This window comes from Corvus moneduloides, chromosome 2 (assembly GCF_009650955.1).
Source record: "Corvus moneduloides isolate bCorMon1 chromosome 2, bCorMon1.pri, whole genome shotgun sequence".
Classification (NCBI taxonomy): Eukaryota; Metazoa; Chordata; class Aves; order Passeriformes; family Corvidae; genus Corvus; species Corvus moneduloides.
Window position 1 is genome coordinate 4,639,068 of NC_045477.1, and position 20,669 is coordinate 4,659,736.

Genomic DNA, 20,669 nt, shown 5'->3' on the forward strand with positions numbered 1-20,669 from the left:
GACTAACCCTTTATTCAAATGTGAGAGCATTCAGACAGTAAGAGCCCTTCAGTGTAACGGAAAGCCAGTTCTATCCAAGTCATAGCATGTAAGAAGGAATGATGCATGAAAGAATTGAAAGGAACAGAAGAAAATGAGGTGCAAAGAGCTGCTTTATAGGACAGCCAAGCTCTGCAGGACTCTTCAAGCATAACAGGATTTGCCTTCTGAGCAAGAATCTTTGGATTACCAGACCTGAACAACTGAGTAGAGTTCATGTAGAAGAGAAAGGGGGGAAAAAAGACCATTGGAGTATATCAGCATAAGAAGCCATGGCTAAATGCAGTTTTCCGTGGGCATCAACAAATGGGGTGCAATCAGCACCGTGATGCATGGCAGCCTGAACACATCAGTCCTCAGAACAAAGCTGCTGTACAACATCTTAACTGCTCTGACACACCACCACCTACCACTGCCTTGTTTGTCTTTGGCATGCAAGTCATACCCCATGCATTGCCAAAATATTATTTTAAGTGCTGTTACACAAATCCAGCATTCTAGCTCTTTTCCCAAGGTGTTAATTACTATTTCAGTTTATGACAACATTCATTGTACCCTCTTTAGGCTTAAGTACTTCTCCAGACTCCCACATGGACTTTTGGTTTTGTAATCTTTTTCCAGTCTGTCCTGGTTTTGACCGAGAGAAGAGGTAATTTTCTTCTTAATAGCTGGTACAGTGCTGTGGTTGGATTTTGGATGAAAACAATGTTGATAACACACTTATGTTTCACTTAATGCCAAGCAGTATTTACAGAGTCAAGGACTTTTCAGCTTCTCACACAATGCACCAGCAAGCAGGCTGGGAGGCACAAGAAGCTGGTGGGGGACAGAGCCAGGACAGCTGACCCAAACTGGCCAAAGGGATATTCCACACCATGTGGTCTCATCCTTAGGATATAAAACCAGGGGGGAAAAGCTGGCTGGAAGCCACTGCTTGGGAGATGGCTGGGCATTGGTATGAACCACCTGAGTTTCACTTTGTCCCCTAAAAAAGCCATGTATGATTTGCTTTTCTGGCAAGGAGCACTTACCCTGCTGCCCCTGCGGCGTTTGTGAGATGATGAACTGTGCTGGCTGCAAGTTGGTTGTTGGATGCACCAACACAAACTGTTGCAGGTTGAGATTCTGCTGCTGAAGCTGCTGCAAGTGCTGCAAATCCTTAAGGAAACGGGAAGGGGAAAAAAAAAAAAAGAGAGAGAAGACAAAAAAAATGGAAAAAAGAAAAAAAAAGAAAAAGAAAAAAAAAGAAAAAAGAAAAGAAAGAGCTGTGTGTTAGACATTTCAGTCAGCAATGATTCCCAATATAAGATTTCCTATCAGCCAGTTATGCTCTAACATTTAGAGGTAAAAGTGGATGTCAAACACAGCAGTCCTGCTACTGAACATCCTTTAGAATGGCAATTTGAATATCACTCTCGTTCATAAAACCAAAGTTATTTACTAAATAAACCAGCAAAGTATATCCAGCACTGTTCTGCTTTAAAATCAAAACAAAAGAAAACAAACAAACAAATCAATCTCCCTTTCCCCCAAAATTCAGGAGTTTTCAAATACATTAAACTTATCAGCACACAGATTTTGCAAACTTATTTTTTGAGGATGGAACTCTGCTACAAATCAAGCATATTAGCTGGGAGGTTTTTTTTTTTTTGTAACACAGCTTGCAATTACCATTTGAATCAACAACAGGAAAGCAAAATGCTATGGATTCCTTGTTTGCACTCTGTTCAGTTCAAATTTCAGAAAGTAGCTAACTCAATAAGTAAATATATTTGATTTGTTCTGAAACAAATTACAATAAGCTTAATAGATATGACTATAATTAAAGGTTAAAAGGAATAATCCAAAACACTGCATTATTGGAGAACCCTACTTTTATGTATTTAAACCATTCAGGACTATTAATTTTCTATAATTAAATGACTGGTCTCAATGTAAAATGTTAATCTCTGAGAAACTGAGTTTTCAAGAAAAATGCTTCAACTTGACATTTAGCTGGAGAATGAAAACATAAAGAACTGCTTAAAAATATTGTTCTCCCTAACTAGCCTTTTTCCTTTTCATCTCCAAACAGGACAATAACAAGAGCAACTGAAATTTAAAAAACACACTGCAAAGTCAGCCAACATAACAGTGGTAATCCATGAAAACGATCTAAACACGCGTGTCGGATTTTTCCATCTTCCCAGGAAGAACCTGTTTCAACATACTCACCAAGAGGTGGATAAAAGCCTGAATGAAATAGTTCCCACACTTGCAACCTCCCAATAAACAAGCGAAACCAAGCAGCCAAGAAGACTCTCCCAAAGCTCTGTTTCAGAGAAGTTATTATTCAGGTACCCATTTGCAGAGAAACCCTGTGCAGGTGCAGCGGTGCCAGAAACAGTGCCCGGTATGGCTGCTTGGAGCTGCTCATGTTCACACAGCCCCAAACACACTCGAGTTCAAGCGAACCAGAGTAACAAAGAGCTGCTCCTTAAGCTGCTCCCTGGACTGATGCAGGTTACTGAGCACTCCCACAACCTCCTCAGCCAGAGGATGGGAAAAACCATTCACTGCCAGCAGCGGAGACAGAGATGAGAAGTCAAGACAGACTGACAAGGAGAACTTCTCTCTTACACAATGCTGTTATCTGTGACCTTACATTATTTTAAATCTGTTAAAACTAACCAGAAAGTTGCAACAATCTCCTTCTGGAGATGAGGGGTGGGGAATGTCAGAAATGAAGACTAGGGGAAAAAAAAATAGGGAGTCCACTGATTTATGAGACCATAGACACGCATTATAAGAAAACGTCTACTTAACCTGCATTACACAGACACTGGCCATCAATCACTTGGGCTACTTGGCCCTGTAAAGTCAAAAGCATGCAGTGTAATAATATGGTAGACAGACACCAGATGGATTGATCAAGCAATGCTCTTTAAGAAACGGAAACTTCCATCTCATAAGAGAATGGGAAAATTTAAAAAGTGCCCATAAGCAAAAAAGTGGTTTTAAAGTCGATAGTATTGTTTGCTTTCAGAAAATTTCTGAAATAATGCAACCATTCCTATGAAATCAAGACCAATTTCCTTCTTGAAAGAGAGAAATATCTGTTCCAATTTTATCCTGGAACTCCATGTTTCTTATGATTTCATATCCTAATATCACATTGGTCAGAACTGCTACCAAAACCTCTTACTTCTTGATCTCAACACAACATGGATCTCCACTCATTTATTCACTGATTTTCAATGCTCAGCTGGTTACCTCTGCACATCATGCTAACCCTCCGGCTCAGAGGGGGCTCATACTGGAATGGATGTGAGTTAAAAACAGAAATAGAAAGATCCGGGCAAGCAGACTAAGGTTGCTAACACTGGGTGGAAGAAAAGGAAATAAAGAGAGGCTGCAGGATGAAAATAAAGGTAGATAAGAGAAAAAACAGAAACACAAAAGGAAGAGTTGGGAAGACACTGCAGAAGAAAAAATATCAATGGAAGAACAGACAGGTTAAGGACCTCTCCCACCAAAAGCAAACAAATGAAATCACCCCAGATGACCAAAGAGATCTCAGATGATTTAAAGCAGCCCCCACAGGAGATGGGAGTTACAGGCAAGAAAGAATACAAAGAAACAGTGGCAGTGTATCTGTAAGATCAAAGGAGGAGAGCTTTTTGTTTAAGACTATAATATTCATAACACTGGCTACCCAGCTAAGACATGACAGCTCTTATCATCAGGCTCTTACACTTTAATATGAGAAAACTGTTTTTAAATTGAGGCCTCAGGGATAACTGATATAAGCAATCTTATTCTGTGCATCTGCCTTGGTAAATGGTATGTTGGCTAAGTCTTGTTTAAATACAGAAATATAATTCTGCAACGCAAAATGAAAATGATACCTCCAAGGCTAATCACTGCTAAATAGCCCTTCCAGCCTCTCAAATGCATTTGAAATCCAACTTTATTTCCACCTTGGGAAAGTTTTATTATTTAGTTAATTATACCATTACAATAAATCTCCCAATAGCAACCACATGAACAAACCTGACACTGTTTTCCTACACTGATCTTTCTTCCTCAGTGTTAAAATCTGTATGCTAGCACAAGCACATAGAAAGAGATGCAAAGACTTTCAGGGAGACATGCATGTCTTCTGGTGCTGCCGAGCAATTTAGAAAGATCAAAACAATCCAAATCCTACCTCGGCAGAATAATCTGTCAAGTGCTATGTCTTGGTGTGAGGAAGATTTTTTGTCGTAAAAAAAAAATCATCTAAATTTCTAAATTCAATGCCATTATTTCCAATTACAGCTTCAGCACAAACTTAAGCATCTGTGTCATTTTGAGATTTACATCATATAAATACAGAGCATAGATCCTGAAAACAAGGAAGTTTATAAAGAACCCCTTAAGTTGATACACAAATGTTTAGTGTCAACCCCACAGCAGCCCAGGAGCAACACAAGCTCCTCACCAGGCTGCTGCAGCAGAAACCTTACATGAACTGCAGTGCACATTAAAGATCTCATGCTTCTGCAATTAGTTAATTAAAATAAATATGGTAATCCTCCTGCTGCAGAGCCCTGCCAGCTAATCAATTATTCAAAAATCATCAATTAAAACAAACATTCAGCTATTTGTATAATCAGCTATATGTTTACAATAGCAACACAAACAAAGCTGAGCACTGCTTACAAATCCTTGCCAAGATGGATCAAAAAGCATGGTGCTATCTACCTACGAACCTAGACGGTGTATGTTTTCTGTAAGTACCTCAAATTATATCCAACACCTGCACAATTTATGCCCTGCACTTTCATCGTAAGGAGCAGATAACAAGATTCAACCAAGCTCATTTATGTATCAAAATAACCCATCCTAAAAGACATTAACTGTAAATTCAAACATTTAAGTAACTAGAAACATCAGAAAACAAGTACAACTTTAATTTGTTCTGCATGTGGCAACTACATCCTATTTTTCAGAGAGCCTTTAGATCACTCGTGCACAAATCAGACAATGCTGCCTTCAGAAACTCTTATTTGACAGCACATGCCTGACCTTTTCAACTCCTCTCAAACACTCTCTGAAGATTTTCTAAGTTCTGGAGAAAAAGCCAGTACAAAACTAGTAATTGTAAATGCTTCACACATTTTCAGAGCTTCCCACTGGAGTGGGAGAGCAGGATTAGAAACATTTCACACACAGATCCCATTGGTATCCACTGCTTCGGTGGCCTATTTGACAAACATAAGGCCATAAAGTTCACAGTACAGATTTTGTTAATATTAAATTCTAGTCCACCACACTTCAGTGAAGCAGACCTTGCTATCTTAAGCTGCACACCTGGAAGACAAGAAGCCTATGGATTACTTGTATTTAGGTTGAAAGACTCACATCCCATCAAATGGGAGCTCTGTGACAGATGCATGGGAAGATGTTAGAAGCTACGACCAACAACTTCCTTGACAAGGACAATCTCCATTCTCTTCTTGAAATCTGTCTGTATTAGTGCCTACAGACAGTCTCAACAAAGTTAAGGTAGGATCTTGAGAATTACAAGCTTCCTTGAATGCTACATCCTTCAGTCATCTCCATGTCATGTCAGTGAAGTGGAATCCTCTGCTAAAAGAGGTGTTATATGGCGATATAACTTCTCACAATGCAACAAGAGGTTCACTGGGAGGAATCTCATCAACATAGCAACATTGGCACTGGCCTTTTAAAAACAGGATGGCACCACTCTGGCCTCTCTAAGGACAGCCAGAGAGGTCAGAACTTCTAGACAAACACCACAGAAATTCATCACTTCAGCTAATGAAAACCTGATAGTACAGCCAGGCTATTATTATGTGGACCAGCACAGTAAAGGATTGCACATTTCACCACTGGACTTCACAGACAATCGCGACATTTCCATTCTTGTCCGTAATCAGACTTCATGTTCACTTTTTAGACACTTCATCCCGCTTACATGCAAGAGAAAACAGCCTGAACAGAAAGCATCAGACAGTCTTAAAGAACCTGCTCACTCTAAGAAGCAGTAACTTTGAGGATTATATACCCCACACACTTTGCACAGCTGGACTGATCAAACTGGTTATTATGTACCAAGAACCTTAATCTATGGAAAGATGGACCTCAGCATGAGCACAACAATCGCTACTCGTAGGACTCAATATATCTAAGCTGCACATTTGATTAGTGTTGTCCACAAGTCTCAGGATTTTCCACACTACATACACTAGGCACACAGTGGCACTGCAATCTCCAAACTGAATTAAGCCAATCCTGGAGCACCCAGGAAGTTCCTTACTGCTTCTAGTAAGCAGAACATCCACAGCAAACAGTTCTTCAGAATTAACAAGACTTTAGTACCAGACCATGAGACTGGACAGATTCCAACACCAGACTCATTCTCCAAGTTTTTCTCCAGATGCACAGGAGTGCCCATTCTTTGTCATTGAACTCTGAGCATTAAACACCTAGCCAAAACAGCACACAAATGGGTCAAGCCAAACTGCTGTTCTTCAGCTCTATCATTTTACTTCTAACAAGCACCACTTGGGCCTCACAAACATCCTTTGTGATACACAGGCATCACTTCCCATCCACACAGGTCTCAACAAGTGCAATTTCCATGGGCATCTTTCCATACCCCTTTTTCTCCTTTCTCACGCTAACTACAAGGAGGAAAATTCAGAATACACAGCATCTACTCATTCTGGTACAAACTCTGAAGCTCAGTGGAACTGAGGAGCAGCTGGCACACACTCCTTGCTAAGACTATCAAACTTCAACCTCATCATCCAAAGATGCACGAGGAAAGACTAACAATACTCGAGGACTCTAGAAACTCACTGAGTGAGGAACAACAAATTTTATTCGAATGGTGCAATCAGTCAAACCTCTTTTGTTTTCCACCCTCTCAAGCCTCAAGGCTCACCTGTGCAATCTGTATTGGCTGAGATAGAGGGATCTGCGTCATCGGCGTCGCAGCAGAGGCCGAGATGGTGGCACCAGCAGCGCTGTGCTGCTGACTGGCTGAGTGCTGCACTGCAGCCGCCAGCAACTGGGCCTGCGCCTGTTGGAGCAATAACTGTTGCTGGGCTGGCGTCAACGTGAGCTATAAACAATTAGAAAACACAGCCATTAATAATGGGAAGAGCCACTTCAGCTACAAAGTCATTAGATAGCTCAGTACTATGATATTAACCAGGCAATCCTAGGACTATTCTGCTATTCTGCCAAGGGCTCTGGCCTTAAGGAAGGACAGCTGGCTACTCAGCCCAGTGTGGGAAGGAACCAGCCTACCACAGGCCTGACACAAACCAAACTGCACAACCGCCGACATCTGCACTTACTGGAACCTACAGAACCTAACTCTCTCTGGTCCTAAGTCTTCTTCGCAACTCTACCAGGAGTTTCAGGCAAAAAGCAATTAAGTAGCAAGCAAAAGAAAAGAATCAGTATTGCCAGGATTTGAAAGGAAATTTACACCCAGCAGAACAGCAAGTGATTAGCCAGATGAATGTGAAGCAGGAATGCTGGCTGTGGCTACTGAACAAACTGATAACACCCCAGCTGCTTCACATTAGCATGAATCCCTGCCATATTCCATCATTTCCATTATGCCCTAAGATATAAGTAAAGAACATGAGCTCCATTTGTTTCTCTCCAAGTCTCCCCATCTGCTTTTTTTTTTTTTTTTTTAATAGAATAGAGTTGGCAACTTTACATCCCTTCCCTTTCCCAAACACACATTATCTCTGTGGAACAGGTGGCAGCAGTCTCTCCTTTACATGTAAATGAATCTCGATGCCCATATTTACTACAACCCATATCTGCACGGGCCTGAAATTTTGAATGTTTCACTACAGCAGACAATCATGAATTAAAACCAGTATTTTTTGAGAATGCAAAAAATAATGAAACATGCCAGGTTTTAACAACACATCGAAACAGTCTCACTTTTAAAACTTTCAATGCTTAACTGAAAACTAAATAGGGTATTTATTTACATACTAACATAAGAGAAGATTTAACAATTGAGCCTGAGATTAAGAAGTCATTTCATGCAAGTGTAGGGCTGATCTAACCTAGCACTTCAAATCATAAACACATTGTTGGAGCAACTGCCCTAAGCTTATTAACACACAAACTCTTATATTACAAAGCTGATTATATGGAAGCAAATTCTTCAACCTAGCTGATTCACAAAACTTGCTCTTTTTTTGCAATGACTGAAAGCCTTACAACAATTCAGAAACACTAGAAAGTCTAAAACAACAATTATGCCATATTTACTCCCAAAGCTTTGCAAAACCCCTCAAAACTGGTAGGTTAATACAAAAGGGTTGAACAGGCTTAAGAAAAGTACTAATAGAGTTACTTAAAAAGAAATATGTTTGAGAAGAGGAAAAATTAACAATTCCCATAATTTTTGTTCTTCACCCAGCTGTAAGATTTAGTCTTGTTCTCCCATGCCTTATTTTAATCTTGAAAAAAAATTTTAATTCTTCTTCATGACATCAATGACTGTCTCATTTGCACACACAACAGGTTTTAACTTCTTTGCAGATCAAAAAGGGATACTGAGAACAGAGAAAAAGAATTCTTCATTGTCGTTACTGTTTGGATGCAAATACTTTTTGACAAACCCCAAATATTATAGTCTGCTTAATATTTTAGGAAAATATTTTCTGTCACCACCTCCACTGAAGTTTCTCCCTACGTTAAAGGAAATTGCAGTGCCTCTCAGTGACAGCTGTGTGGGACTGCAGCATCCCTGGGTAACTCTTACCCCGGTGATCTGTCCTCCGGCCAGCATGAGCTGGGTCTGGGGTATGGCCGCCTGCACTGAAGGCTGCTGGGAAGGCTGGCTTGGCTGCTGAGAGTCCCCAGATTCTTCATTAGATTTAGACTAGTCAAAAAAAAATACAACTCTTTATAGTGTAAAACAGATGTTAATGTATAACACTGCTATCTCAACACTGCACAATAAAAATCTTTCATCTGCATACAAAAAGCCCTTGGGTTTATTTTAAGAGTGTGTTTAAGCAACGGCTCTGTGTGCCCACCATCTCAGCTACGACTGCTCAAACACGTCTGTAGGTAATGCAGCTTAAACAAAACAAAGAGACTCTCTGGTCTCCTCTAAGTCTCTGACATTACTTTCAGGTCTCATTTCATTTTACGCCATGCAACTGAAGCTGACGCTACCTTTCACCATAAAGAAAAAGAAGGTTGTTAAAATTATTCATTGCCTAAAATCCTGAACAATGGAACGAGGGAAAGGAGATTGTGTTTCCATTTTCTCTATCTCCATCCTGTACCTCTAAGTCATCATACTGTTGGCTTATACAGAACCTTTCTGAAAAATCCTCACAAGTTTCTTTACTTACAGCAACACATATAATATATACAGTGCTTTTATATACTCAAAGCATTTATTTAATTGAATAACACTTTATTTTAAAAGATTCAAGTTTATTTTGATTTATTTTTGTGGTTTGGTTGTTTGCTTTTTAAACAGAAGAAATTGTGAAGACATGAAGGAGGAAATGCAAGTGCATGAAGAGGGGGAGAGAGTTTTATGATAATTAAAACTGGTTATGCAGAACATTACAATTCTGCATAGATTTGCATAATTTCCACCACCTGTTTTGGGGACTGCAGAGGGGGCTAATTAACATAAAGGCTCTGATTAATTCTGCCAGTCATTGAGCGATAATTACAGCGCAGGACTGTAAACATTCTGCACTGGAGATACAGTCTGTTTGCCAACATCTCTCTCAGGGATGGAAGTTTACCATGGCAACCAAGGCAATTTTCTGCCTCCTTCCTCTTAGAAAGGAAGGTCACTATACCTCCTCTTCTTTCCAAATTGTTATTATGTATAAGTGGGTCCACATTCTATTGCATTTCATGTAATGCACTACCTACGTTCTTTAATAACAAGCAATACTGAAACCGTTTTTCATTAAAACTGCATCCCTTGCCCCTTAATACAGTACAGAGAGGAAGTAGAATGTTAACAGATAAACTGAAGTGCTCAGCATCATAGAAAAGTTTGAAAGCTCTGCTGTCTCATGTACATTACTAAACAACAATTTCTCTGACTTACTTTGAAATCACTGTGTGCTATTTCAACAAGCAGTCGAAACTAGCCACATTATGCAGTTACTGGTACATTATATTCCTATTTTCAATTACTAGAAGTAAGGACAATTTGCAAAGTAATCCTTGCTGTGTGTCTAAAGCAAGTTAATAAACAGAAGAACATGAAATATTCCTGGAGTTTTAAGGTTTTCATGATACTACACCAGACTAAAATTCAACATTAAGTTATGATCACTCCATGTTTTAAACAACTCCAGAGTCTGAATGCTTACAAATCCTGAACCTGATTTACAGCTGTAACACTGTTATTCCTTCATATCTATCACTTGCAAAACCAGTCAGACTGAAAAAACAGAGTAATATATCATAGGTTAAGAACTATCTCTACTGATGCTGTTTGGGATGAGAGAAGGATGAGCAGCAGAAGGTAACTCTCTTTACCTGTACATTTAAGGACTGAGCAGCAGCCTGTAAACTTGTTCCAGCGAGCTGGACCTACAACAGTGCAAAAATGGAAATGAAATAATGTAGAATCCACAGAAAACTAACAATGTAAAAAAACCCCAATCTTCCCCACCCACATCCCAACAAAAACTCCCAAGCACAATGCATGCCCCTCTAACACCTGAATCAGTGGAATAGGGGTTGTACTCCAGGCTGAAACAGACCTGGTAAGACTCTTCCATGATGTTGTTTATCTACCTCTTACTGAAGGTATCCCTGCCTAAGGATCTAGATAGTATCATGGATGGAGTTGAAACAAACCATATTGGGGTGGACAGGCCAACTAGTCCTATTCCTGTTGGAAAAATCCAGACTTCAGGGCAGGGCATTAAGCTCTACTCATCATCATCCTCCTACTCACATTTCAGAATGGGTCTTAACCCAACACTGCACTCACCACCTTTCTTATTTGAGCAAGCACGCGCACAGCACGGAACCCAGAGCATAACCACTCTCCCTCAAATTAACCCATTCAAGTATTTGCAGCCCTCAGCCACTGAAAAGGAGATCTCAACACAGAGGACCGGAGACACTTTACAAAGGCTGTATCGATTCAGGTATACTTAAAACTGGAATGCAATGTTTGTGATTAACAGGCCCAAAGAAGGTCTTGTGGGTGAGCAGCAAGGAAAAATGGATGCTTCATAAAGTGAGACTTTTGGAGTGCTTTTTTATGTCTAAGAAGTATTTCCTCTGTACAAAAAATGCTGTATTTTCATTTACTGAAACCCATTTTAATCAGTCTCGCCTTGTTTCTACAAGCACCCCTAGTTATAAAGAAGGAATGCTCTGTAATTAATTACCAACACTTTCAAAGGTCAAAGTAACAGCCTGTAGAGAATTCCATCTCTGGCCATGTTTGAAAACCACTGCTCCTTTGAAAACCAGATGACAGGTAAGGACACAATAAAGCAAAGCAAAATGAAGCACTCTTGACTCTAGAAAAAGATGTTCCCACATAAAGAGTCCACATATTTTCAAGCACAGAAAAAATTGCAGCACATGAAATTAATAACTGAATATTTTCAACAGGCAACCTTGGAAGAGTCACCTTGGAAATATTTCCTACTGCTTCAGGTGAAGGTACTAGACATACTAAGCATGATCTACATCTAAGCAAACACTCCCAGAAAAGCCCCTCCTCATCAGAAGCAAAATACAGTTTGACACAGTTGACGTAATCTGTGCTTTTAACATGGATTAAGAGCAGAGAATAAACTAAATAACGCCACCCTGCCATCCAAATGATACACCCAAAATAATACTTTAAAATTACACAAACACCACATAAAAGACCACAAATGTAAATTGCTTAGGTACAGCCAGCATATTCCTGAAAATCTCTGTGAATTGCAATTTGGACATCCCTTTCACCACACAACCAACATTTCCAAATTAGAAATCAAGCTGTACCTGAATGCTGTCTACAGCCTAGTATTTTGCATTAGTCTAGAGCAAAGCACTGTGTGTTAAGGTTGAATAACACCCCACTAACAGGAGCCTCACTAGCAGAGGACAGTTTGACAATAGATTCCCACACACCTGCAGGCAAATAAAGAATACCTGAGATTTTCTTTTGAACCAGATTCAAGAAATGAATCACACTTTATCAAACATGAAGTTATAAAGATCCTGACAACTGTTTAAATAAATACATTTCCAAAGCAGGATAAAGCACTGTGCTAAACCCAATTACTGTCCTGGGTCAATCTATATAACAAAATGAAGACTAAAACAAACACAGAGAATTCTGCAGAACAGCTGTATCTGTCTCCATGTTAAACACACACTGGCAACCCATGAAAACTAGTCAGCTTCTCTCCACATAAAGGCAGCCTACAACAGCCTACTGGTTCAGCACATTCAAACAGTGGCACTCCCTAGGTCCTATATAAACCAATCTGCTAGGAAAATTGCAATTATGTGACAAGACATGTGGAATGTTCCATACAATAAAACGGCAGTTCAGAGCTCTTAAAAGAGGGCATAAAAGCTTCAGTACTTCAATTATACCACAATAACTGCGCAACCTCAGACCTCAAACATTCAAGGTCATCCAATTAGGTACAGTATTTTAAAGTTTAAACTTGGTGCAGAGGAAGGGAAAGAAATTAGGACATTTGTTTTCATACATCAAGTGCGAACAGATAAAAAACTACAAAAAAATGCCCCTTATACTTCTCTTCACCTAGGGATGCCCCATTTTGCTTCAGCCTGCATCTGAAGTTCAGCTTTGATTCCCTAAACACAGCAGCAGCAGAACAGAGGGGTAGTATTAGAAGTCTGAATATCATCTGACAAACAGGTCACTGAAATAACTTTTTCGTAAAAAAAGAAAACCTCACAAAACATATATGCTTAGTAAGTACAATCAACTTTCTTTCCAGCTAATGTGTAAGAGTGAAGTGTTTTTAACTAGACAGTGACAGTTTTGGAACCTTGGCAGCTGTTGGACCAGTAAAATCCTTTCCTAAAAAATTTAAATTTTGTCTTGCCTTTCAACGTGGTATCTCTATTAAGGTTAAAACAACAACAACAAAATAAACAAACGACATAAAAACCTACTCCAAAACACACCACAAAAATTAGGCATTCTCAAGTCCCCAAAAAGGTGATTTATAGTTCTCCAAGGAGGTCTCACCCTATCTTGACACATTCTGCAGCCTAATGCAATCAAGTGAGTTCCACAATCAGGATTTTTTTCCCATCCACGCTCTTTAACCAGGTGGTGTACCCATATTTATGTTCTAATAAATGACTCTCCATCAATCACAGAAAGAGAGAACAAGGAACACACCAGGGTAGCTGTATTCCCAGCTGCCTGAGTCTCCCCTGTTTGAAATGGGTCTTCTCTTACCTGATGAAGGTGCCCAAGGAAGGCCTGGGCCTGGGCTGTAGAGATTGCTCCTCCGACAGGCACAGGCTGCTTTTGAAAGTCCAGGCCATTTGTTTGCGTGCCTGGAGAAAGAGAGATATTGAAAACTATTAATAATTACTTTTAATAAGTGGAATAAGAATTAATACTCCAAGTTTCCTGCTATTCTCTCAACATTATATAGTAAAAAACCACCTGAGAGTTACAAGAATTGAATATTTTTAGTGAAAGTGGGGATGCAGTGTCCAGGCCTCATAATAGAGCATTTGTCAGCTGAACAAAACCAATGTCACATTTTCTTTGGCTTCCATCATCTACTCTTTTAAATACCTGAAGATATTGAAAAGATCTGTAGATGTGGCACATAGGGACATGGTTTAATGGTGCACTTGGCAGCATTAACAGTTGGACTTGACAATCTTAAAGGTCTTTTCCAACCTAAATGATTCTATGACCTGTGTTTCTACGTACACTACTATGGCATCACTCTCTACATGGTTTGAGAACCAAATGGGAGCTTGCTGCTATGATGAAACTGTGTTTCCATTCTCCATGCACCCTCTATCCAGCAGCTGAAGACTATCTTCAAGTTCAGAAAGTGCCAACAGCAAGGTTCATATAAGTCACCTTTCCTTAAAGACAGGTAAAATAATACTTGATGAAAATAGAAGCCCCATGTATAGACAGCAGTTATGGACCACAGGTTTACTCTTTCCAGAATGACACCTCCACATTTCCATTAAAATTTGTTCAGAGGTCTCATTAGATAAGATAACTGCCTGGGCTTGCTTCTGCTTTCACTACCTCTCATATAACTAAAAACTACTTTTTTTTCCCTACATTTTTGCAGTCTTTTCCTAAACTCCTAAACTCTAAGCCCCTAAAAAATAAGGGTTTTTTTGTTTTGTTACTACCCACAGTGGTTAACGACAGGAAGGGAGACTCTGAGTGTGTTGGGCTGCAGGGAAATTTCGGGAACAGATGATGCAATCTTTCAAATTGCATGACTGAAATGAAGCAAAACCAGCTTTAGACTTGCGTGTTTACTCGTCATGACAATCAGATTTTGTTCAGGGCCTATGGGCAGGTGTGCATAGTAACTCCTACTTCAAAATTCCTTCAATTATCTACATTCTTTGCCATAAAAACCTAGGTTATCTACTGAGCAAAAGAGTCACAGTTGTTAAACAACAACAGGTGGCTGCTATTCCTTGGAAACATCTGCAAAAGCAAGCAGGCATAAAATGTGATTATTAAAACAGACTGTCCAATATCTTACACTGCTCTTTTTGACCTACGAACAGCTTACACAGGTAACATTTCCTAGGATTGAGCCACTGTTCAATTAAATACAGATACAATATCAAGTTTCCTACCAACCGTGCAAGGTGGCCCTTTGATGCATCTTTGATGGAGGTTCTGTGGGGGAAGACTTGGTCAACTCCAAAGTTTTCAATTCTATGCTTTGGGTCAAGTTTTACAAACTTGAAAGACATACATGCAGCCAAAGATCCATAGACGTGTTAAAAATATTCCAGTTTTAAACTACATCAAATTATTTTGCTTAATGAGTCTAAAATTCCATATTAAAGTGAATGTAAGGACTCTGACTGGTCTGAATTGATCTTGAAGGAATCCAACTTGGTTGCCTTTCTCCAAAGAATGGTATATAATAAGTTCTGCTGGAAAGCAGCAGAAGAATCTCATCTATCTTCATTCTTTCCAGTAAACTTCAGAATTCTCTCCATGTAGAAATCCAAAGGGAATGGAAAAGTGGTTGGGTAAATATATAAAAGTAATTCCTGACAAATAGCTACCATAATTCAAAGGAAACAATCTACCACCTCCTCATCTAAGCAAAGGTTTTGAATTAGTTTTCAATGGTCAGGGAGTGAAAAAAATACAGATAAGAAAACCTACTGTAAGGCAATACTCCTCATTCCAACAGGAAACTTGTGGGGGTTAAAACAAATTACCTGTTTCTGAGAGGACCAGCTGGAGGTCTCAGGTAAATAGGTGAAGCTGTTCTAGTTAACTATCTTCCAAAAAGAACCTCAAAAAATGACACCATATTAAAAGAGCACTACTGTGCATGTGCGCAGAAGAAATGCTCCAGCTGGCAGTTCTGCTGACCCTTAATACGGAAATCTGAAACAAGCCTCCTAGTTTTGAACAAAGCAAGTTCCAAGACTGAACTTAAAACCTCCCCAACAAACAACTGAGATAGGCACTGAAAAAAACCCAACATTTTCTTTAAATTCTCGAAAGACACCAGCTCCCTCTCCCCAGGCCTCCCAAAACCAAATTCAGGGCGAAAAAATCCACATCACACTTGTTCGCTCTCTGTTCTACTACTTGCATCTTAAACTTTCTTTGGTGTTTGGAAGGACAATGCCCCTTCCCCTCTGGATGCAGCCTTCATTTTGGAAGGAATGCTACCCTGGTTGCTTGCATTTATCACAGGATGCCTATGTCTTCTGAAGAACAGCAAGGAAAATTGAGTCCAGCATATGAGAGGCCTTGCTTTTCGGGTTTTCAGAAGGATGTGATACCACTCCCACTGAATGAAAGAAATCTAATATGGAGCTGGAAAATGGAGCTGTCAGAAGCAGAATGTCAGCACGTTGTAAGGACATGAAAGGACTAGAATGCCACTTTTGCTCAAGGTAAGACTTAAATACAAAACCCTGTGATGATTAACAGCCATGGCAGATGCAATCACAAGTACTGTCAATTTAACAATCCCAAGTATTCATGTATTTTCCATCTTCATCCCAACTTCCACAACTGCCAGAGCTCACCAACACCAGAAACAGCCCAAAAAGAGTGGGAACTCTCCATCTCCCATCTCTCCCTGTCTTCTTGGTTTCCAACTCCATTGATCCTGTCCTGCCCCTTCTGGTAGTTCACAAGTAGTTTGTTTTGTTTTGGTGCTCTGCCCCCAGCAAGCTGTTGGATGAAACTTGATCCTTACAGTCGAGGTCCAGTGTAACCCAAGCATGTTTAAATTCTGGCACCAATTCAGCCATGTGCTGAGCTACTTCATGGGAGTTAGTCTGGATGGAGACCAATACAGTGCTACTCCAAGGAAAGGAACAGAACACTACGTACTGAAGAAGGATTATTTTATGCCATCTTGGAATTGTACCTGCAGAGGGTAAACACATGACAAAGCGGAACAGGCAAGGTAAAATTGCACCTGCAGTCAGGAGAACAACTTACTCCCAAAATTCAATCATAATCATCAGACTTCTGCCTGAGTTTGCAAAAAGCATTAGAAAGGAAGAGGAGTGAGGTCTGGGGAGATGTGCAGTAAGGTGCAAGAAAGAACTCAAAAAGGGAAGGCAGCCAAGGAGAAGGAAAATTTCAAAACTAGCTGGATTGGGTACCTGCACTGTGATCTCGGAGACATCTCTCAGCATCACCAATGTATTTTCCCAGGTCGCTCCCTCTTTCCCTCTCTGTTGAAAGAGAGAGAGAGACATATCCCCAATACTCAGAAATTGTTGTTTCCCAGTCCACATTTCCTAATAACAAGTTTAGCACTGATACTTGCCCAGTTTTAGCAGTTGAAGAATATTTCATGGTCTCTCCTATAGACTTCTTTCTTACAGAAACCAGAAAATCAATCTTTGGAAATGAAGTAATGCAAACAAGAATCTTTAGAATCCTTCCAAATACTACATTTACAAAAACTATTATTTTGGTGCTATGTCAATGCATGTCATAGTAGCACAGTTTCCATAGTCTTTATAACCTTGGCTTTCAGAGTTCTGCATTCACACAGCTCTCACAAGAGAAGATGCATTAAACAAACAAAAAGGTTGAGATGTTTTGGAAAATTTTATGCTGCCTATAAAAAGGAGATCAAAAGGGCTATCCATTTCCTGTAAGACATTCTTCTTACTTCTCCTTTCTCCAGCAGATACTACGTTGACTGTCTACCCACAACTGAAGGCTGGAAAAGATTTCTCTAACTCTGCAATACTGATGACCAGTTGGTCAATCCATGTTCTTATGAAAACAGCCATCCAACAGTCCCTGTACTTGTATGTTTTGGTTGTTGTTTTTAACTGGTCTGAAATATGGGTTGGTTTTTCAGATGCTTAAAAGGCAAGTCCAGTTACCACAAAAAATTTAAAGTCGTAACATATTTCAGGCATTGTATTGTGACCAATATATTTATACTTTATATATATTGTTTATATTATTTATATATTGTATATATTATTTATACTTTATATATATTGTGACCAATATATTTATACTTTATGATGTTCCCTAAATAGTCAGAGCTCAAAATACAAAACCCTAGTTTGTTAACTTCCATGAAACTTAGCTGAGAGCTCAGAGAATTACTGATGTTGTCATCTTTAACCAGTGGTAACTATTGTTTTCTTCTGAGGACAGCAGGTCAGCCAAATGTAAATTCAAGATGCACAGTAATTTCTCTTAACATTTTCAAGTCGCATTACCTCACTACAGTTTAAACCAGGAATGACCCAAACAAACATCCACTGAGGTTTAAAAGATAGACTATTAGTGTATACACAGCAGACTCAAGTGATTTACAAATGTCACTGGAAAGTAGACAGTTAGAGAAAGTTACAAAAATAAGAACTCTTGAGTGTTTATAAAAATGATCATCACGCATTATCGGGGGAGCACAGGCACTGACAGAAAATCAATGGCACTTCCAGTTCCTCAGCATCTGAGCGGAACGCTGACTTCTTTTCACTCAAGTATGCACTGAGCCCAGAACCTTAATCTAAGTACCCCAATCAGAAGCCTAAAACTACATTCTGTGAGTATTCCTTTCAGAGACTAACATCTGCCAGGTTGACTAATACAACTGATGCTTGAGCTCCCAAAGAACATCACAAATGCCATCAATCATTACCTCCAGTGGTTTAGGAGCACTACATTTAAAAACAAAGCAATGACTTTGAACAGAGAGTCCTCAAAAATTCTAGATTACTTTAGTTCATATAATTTAAAAATCAGGATACAAAACTAGAAGGAAAGACTGGAAACATTTAAACTAAAGAAGCAATATTCCAGAAGTTACAAACACCAGTCAGAATCAAACTTTTGTAATAACTAACTTTAATATTAGAGTATAAAAATACAGTCATTGTAGCCCCTTTTAACGTGAAAGGACCTACATGCAGCTTTACAATCCATCCATTTTATGCCATGACCCCCACCTTCACAATGATGAAATATTTAAGAGAGCCAAGTTCTGCTGAGGCAGATGCAATGCTCCTGTGATAACTGACTGGCTACCTTTGAATAAAGCAAATCCTCCTCCTTACCAGCTCAGTTAAGGTGGAACTGCTAAAGTTGCACTGAGAGAACTGTGTTGGGAATGCACTCTGGAGAAAGCACATGCACGGAACTGGGGAGGAAATCCGAATTTTCTCAGAAGTTTACACACATCCTCTAGCTACAAGGAGTCCACAGGGGATATTTAAAACTGTTGTTCCCTTGATGATGTTTATGATCATGAAATATTTATAACCTGTATGTCTTTGAAATAATATTTTATATAATCTTAAACCATTAAATACATAATAAAAAACTTTCATGCAAAAAAAAGAATTGATACCTTTCCTATTAAAAATACAATGACAATTATAAAACCTAAGATGCCAGGAACAAAACACACATTAATAAGCAGGCAGAATTCTTTTTCACTGACCCCATGCATTGGCAGAAAAAAATCCAGCCCCTTGGATTAAAGAAAATTAAATTGTGTTAATTTGATCACAACTCCAGAGTTTAAAATAAAACTCTTATTATTGAACCATGAAGAAGAAAACTAGTTTTCCTCATACAAGGTAACTACACTTCTCTCAAAGCAACAAGTTCCTCCTCATCAGAATTTTCTCTTCCCAAATACTATTCTGAGCTGAGAGAAGATCCTGAGGTAGGTTAAACTACTTACTTCCCATTCAGAACTGCCATTTCTCTTGCTTTCAGAATGAACATTATATCACCTCTAGAAAGGAATTAAAGCATGAGATAGCACGATTAACTTACAGTGGCACACCAAGCTTCTTCAATGGCTTAGGATTTAGTCACATCTTAAGGACATGCCAAAAGGCACACTGCCCCTGACACAAAATCTGTTCTTCCCCACCAGATTTCAAGGTTCTGTTCTAAGGCACAAAGAAATTACAGAAAAGCTGGCTAACATTTTTTGAAATTTTGGGATATTATGCTTTCTCCATTTAACTTGTTCTTGAGAACTGTTGTGACAGCTTGAATGAAATCTAAAATGGAAACAAGATCAGGCAGTGGCCCACATCTGCCAGGGAAAATTTCAACCCAAAAATAAACGATGAAGTTAGCAGTGCCGAAGGTATGCTCTGCCAGGAAAAAAATGAGACTATTTATGGAGAGCTAGTGCCACCAGAGCTTCAGTAGTATCAGAAACTAAATTACAGACAGAAAAAGTGGGAAAGGGAAATTTTATATAAAAAGTGTGGGTGGTGCTCCAGTAAAGTAGGTGTGAATAATGCCCTGCATACAGCAGGGTTAATGACAAAAGTATTTCCAAATCTCTAAAAACAGTGGGTGTAGGTTTTTGTTTGGTTGGTTTTGTGGGTTTTTTAAATCCCACTAAATGAGTAAAGATATTTTGCTTTTAATATCCATTCAACTGCACCAGAAAATATCTGTGCACCAATTGATCATTTCTTACCTGTGTTCCCGTCCCCACTCTCCATCGATGGTTTACTGGTTTCTGACGGATTGTTCATTCTTGAGTCTGCAAGAAAACAGAAAGAAAGATAAAACAATACAGCAAAAAATCCCCAAATCTATTCACAGCTTTTTGTTCAAGGGAAGTACAGAACATCAGAAATTTGCTACGTACTTTACCCTAAATCAGATCATAACACAAAAAAAAAAAGAACAACCAAAACCAGAACACAATACTGAATCTTCCAGATAAATATTATTTCAAAATTTTCTATGACATTATTCCCATATGTGAAAACGTGGTATTAAGGGAATAAAAGACAGCATGCTGGAGGGCAGTGATAGGTAGGAACTTAATTTTCAATACAATGAAAGTCACAGAAAAAAAAAAAAAAAAGGAGGGGGAAGGAAGGAACAATGACTACATCAAGATTCA

General features: G+C 39.1%; 1 protein-coding gene across 9 annotated transcripts in view; it reads right to left on the reverse strand.

The window, feature by feature from the left end:
* POU2F1 (POU class 2 homeobox 1) overlaps window positions 1-20,669 on the reverse strand; it is a 114,014-nt gene that overhangs the window by 32,871 nt on the left and 60,474 nt on the right. For 4 of the 9 annotated variants that reach the window (XM_032096196.1, XM_032096191.1, XM_032096137.1 and 1 more), the window contains exons 2-8: window positions 20,235-20,300; window positions 16,918-16,989; window positions 13,511-13,611; window positions 10,591-10,644; window positions 8,831-8,950; window positions 6,974-7,153; window positions 1,071-1,197 (exon numbers count right to left, since the gene is read on the reverse strand). In XM_032096196.1, the coding sequence (XP_031952087.1) occupies window positions 1,071-1,197; window positions 6,974-7,153; window positions 8,831-8,950; window positions 10,591-10,644; window positions 13,511-13,611; window positions 16,918-16,989; window positions 20,235-20,300 (720 nt within the window). The remainder of the gene's footprint in view (window positions 1-1,070; window positions 1,198-6,973; window positions 7,154-8,830; window positions 8,951-10,590; window positions 10,645-13,510; window positions 13,612-16,917; window positions 16,990-20,234; window positions 20,301-20,669) is intronic. The other 5 variants (XM_032096165.1, XM_032096183.1, XM_032096145.1 and 2 more) reach the window with 4 other exon arrangements.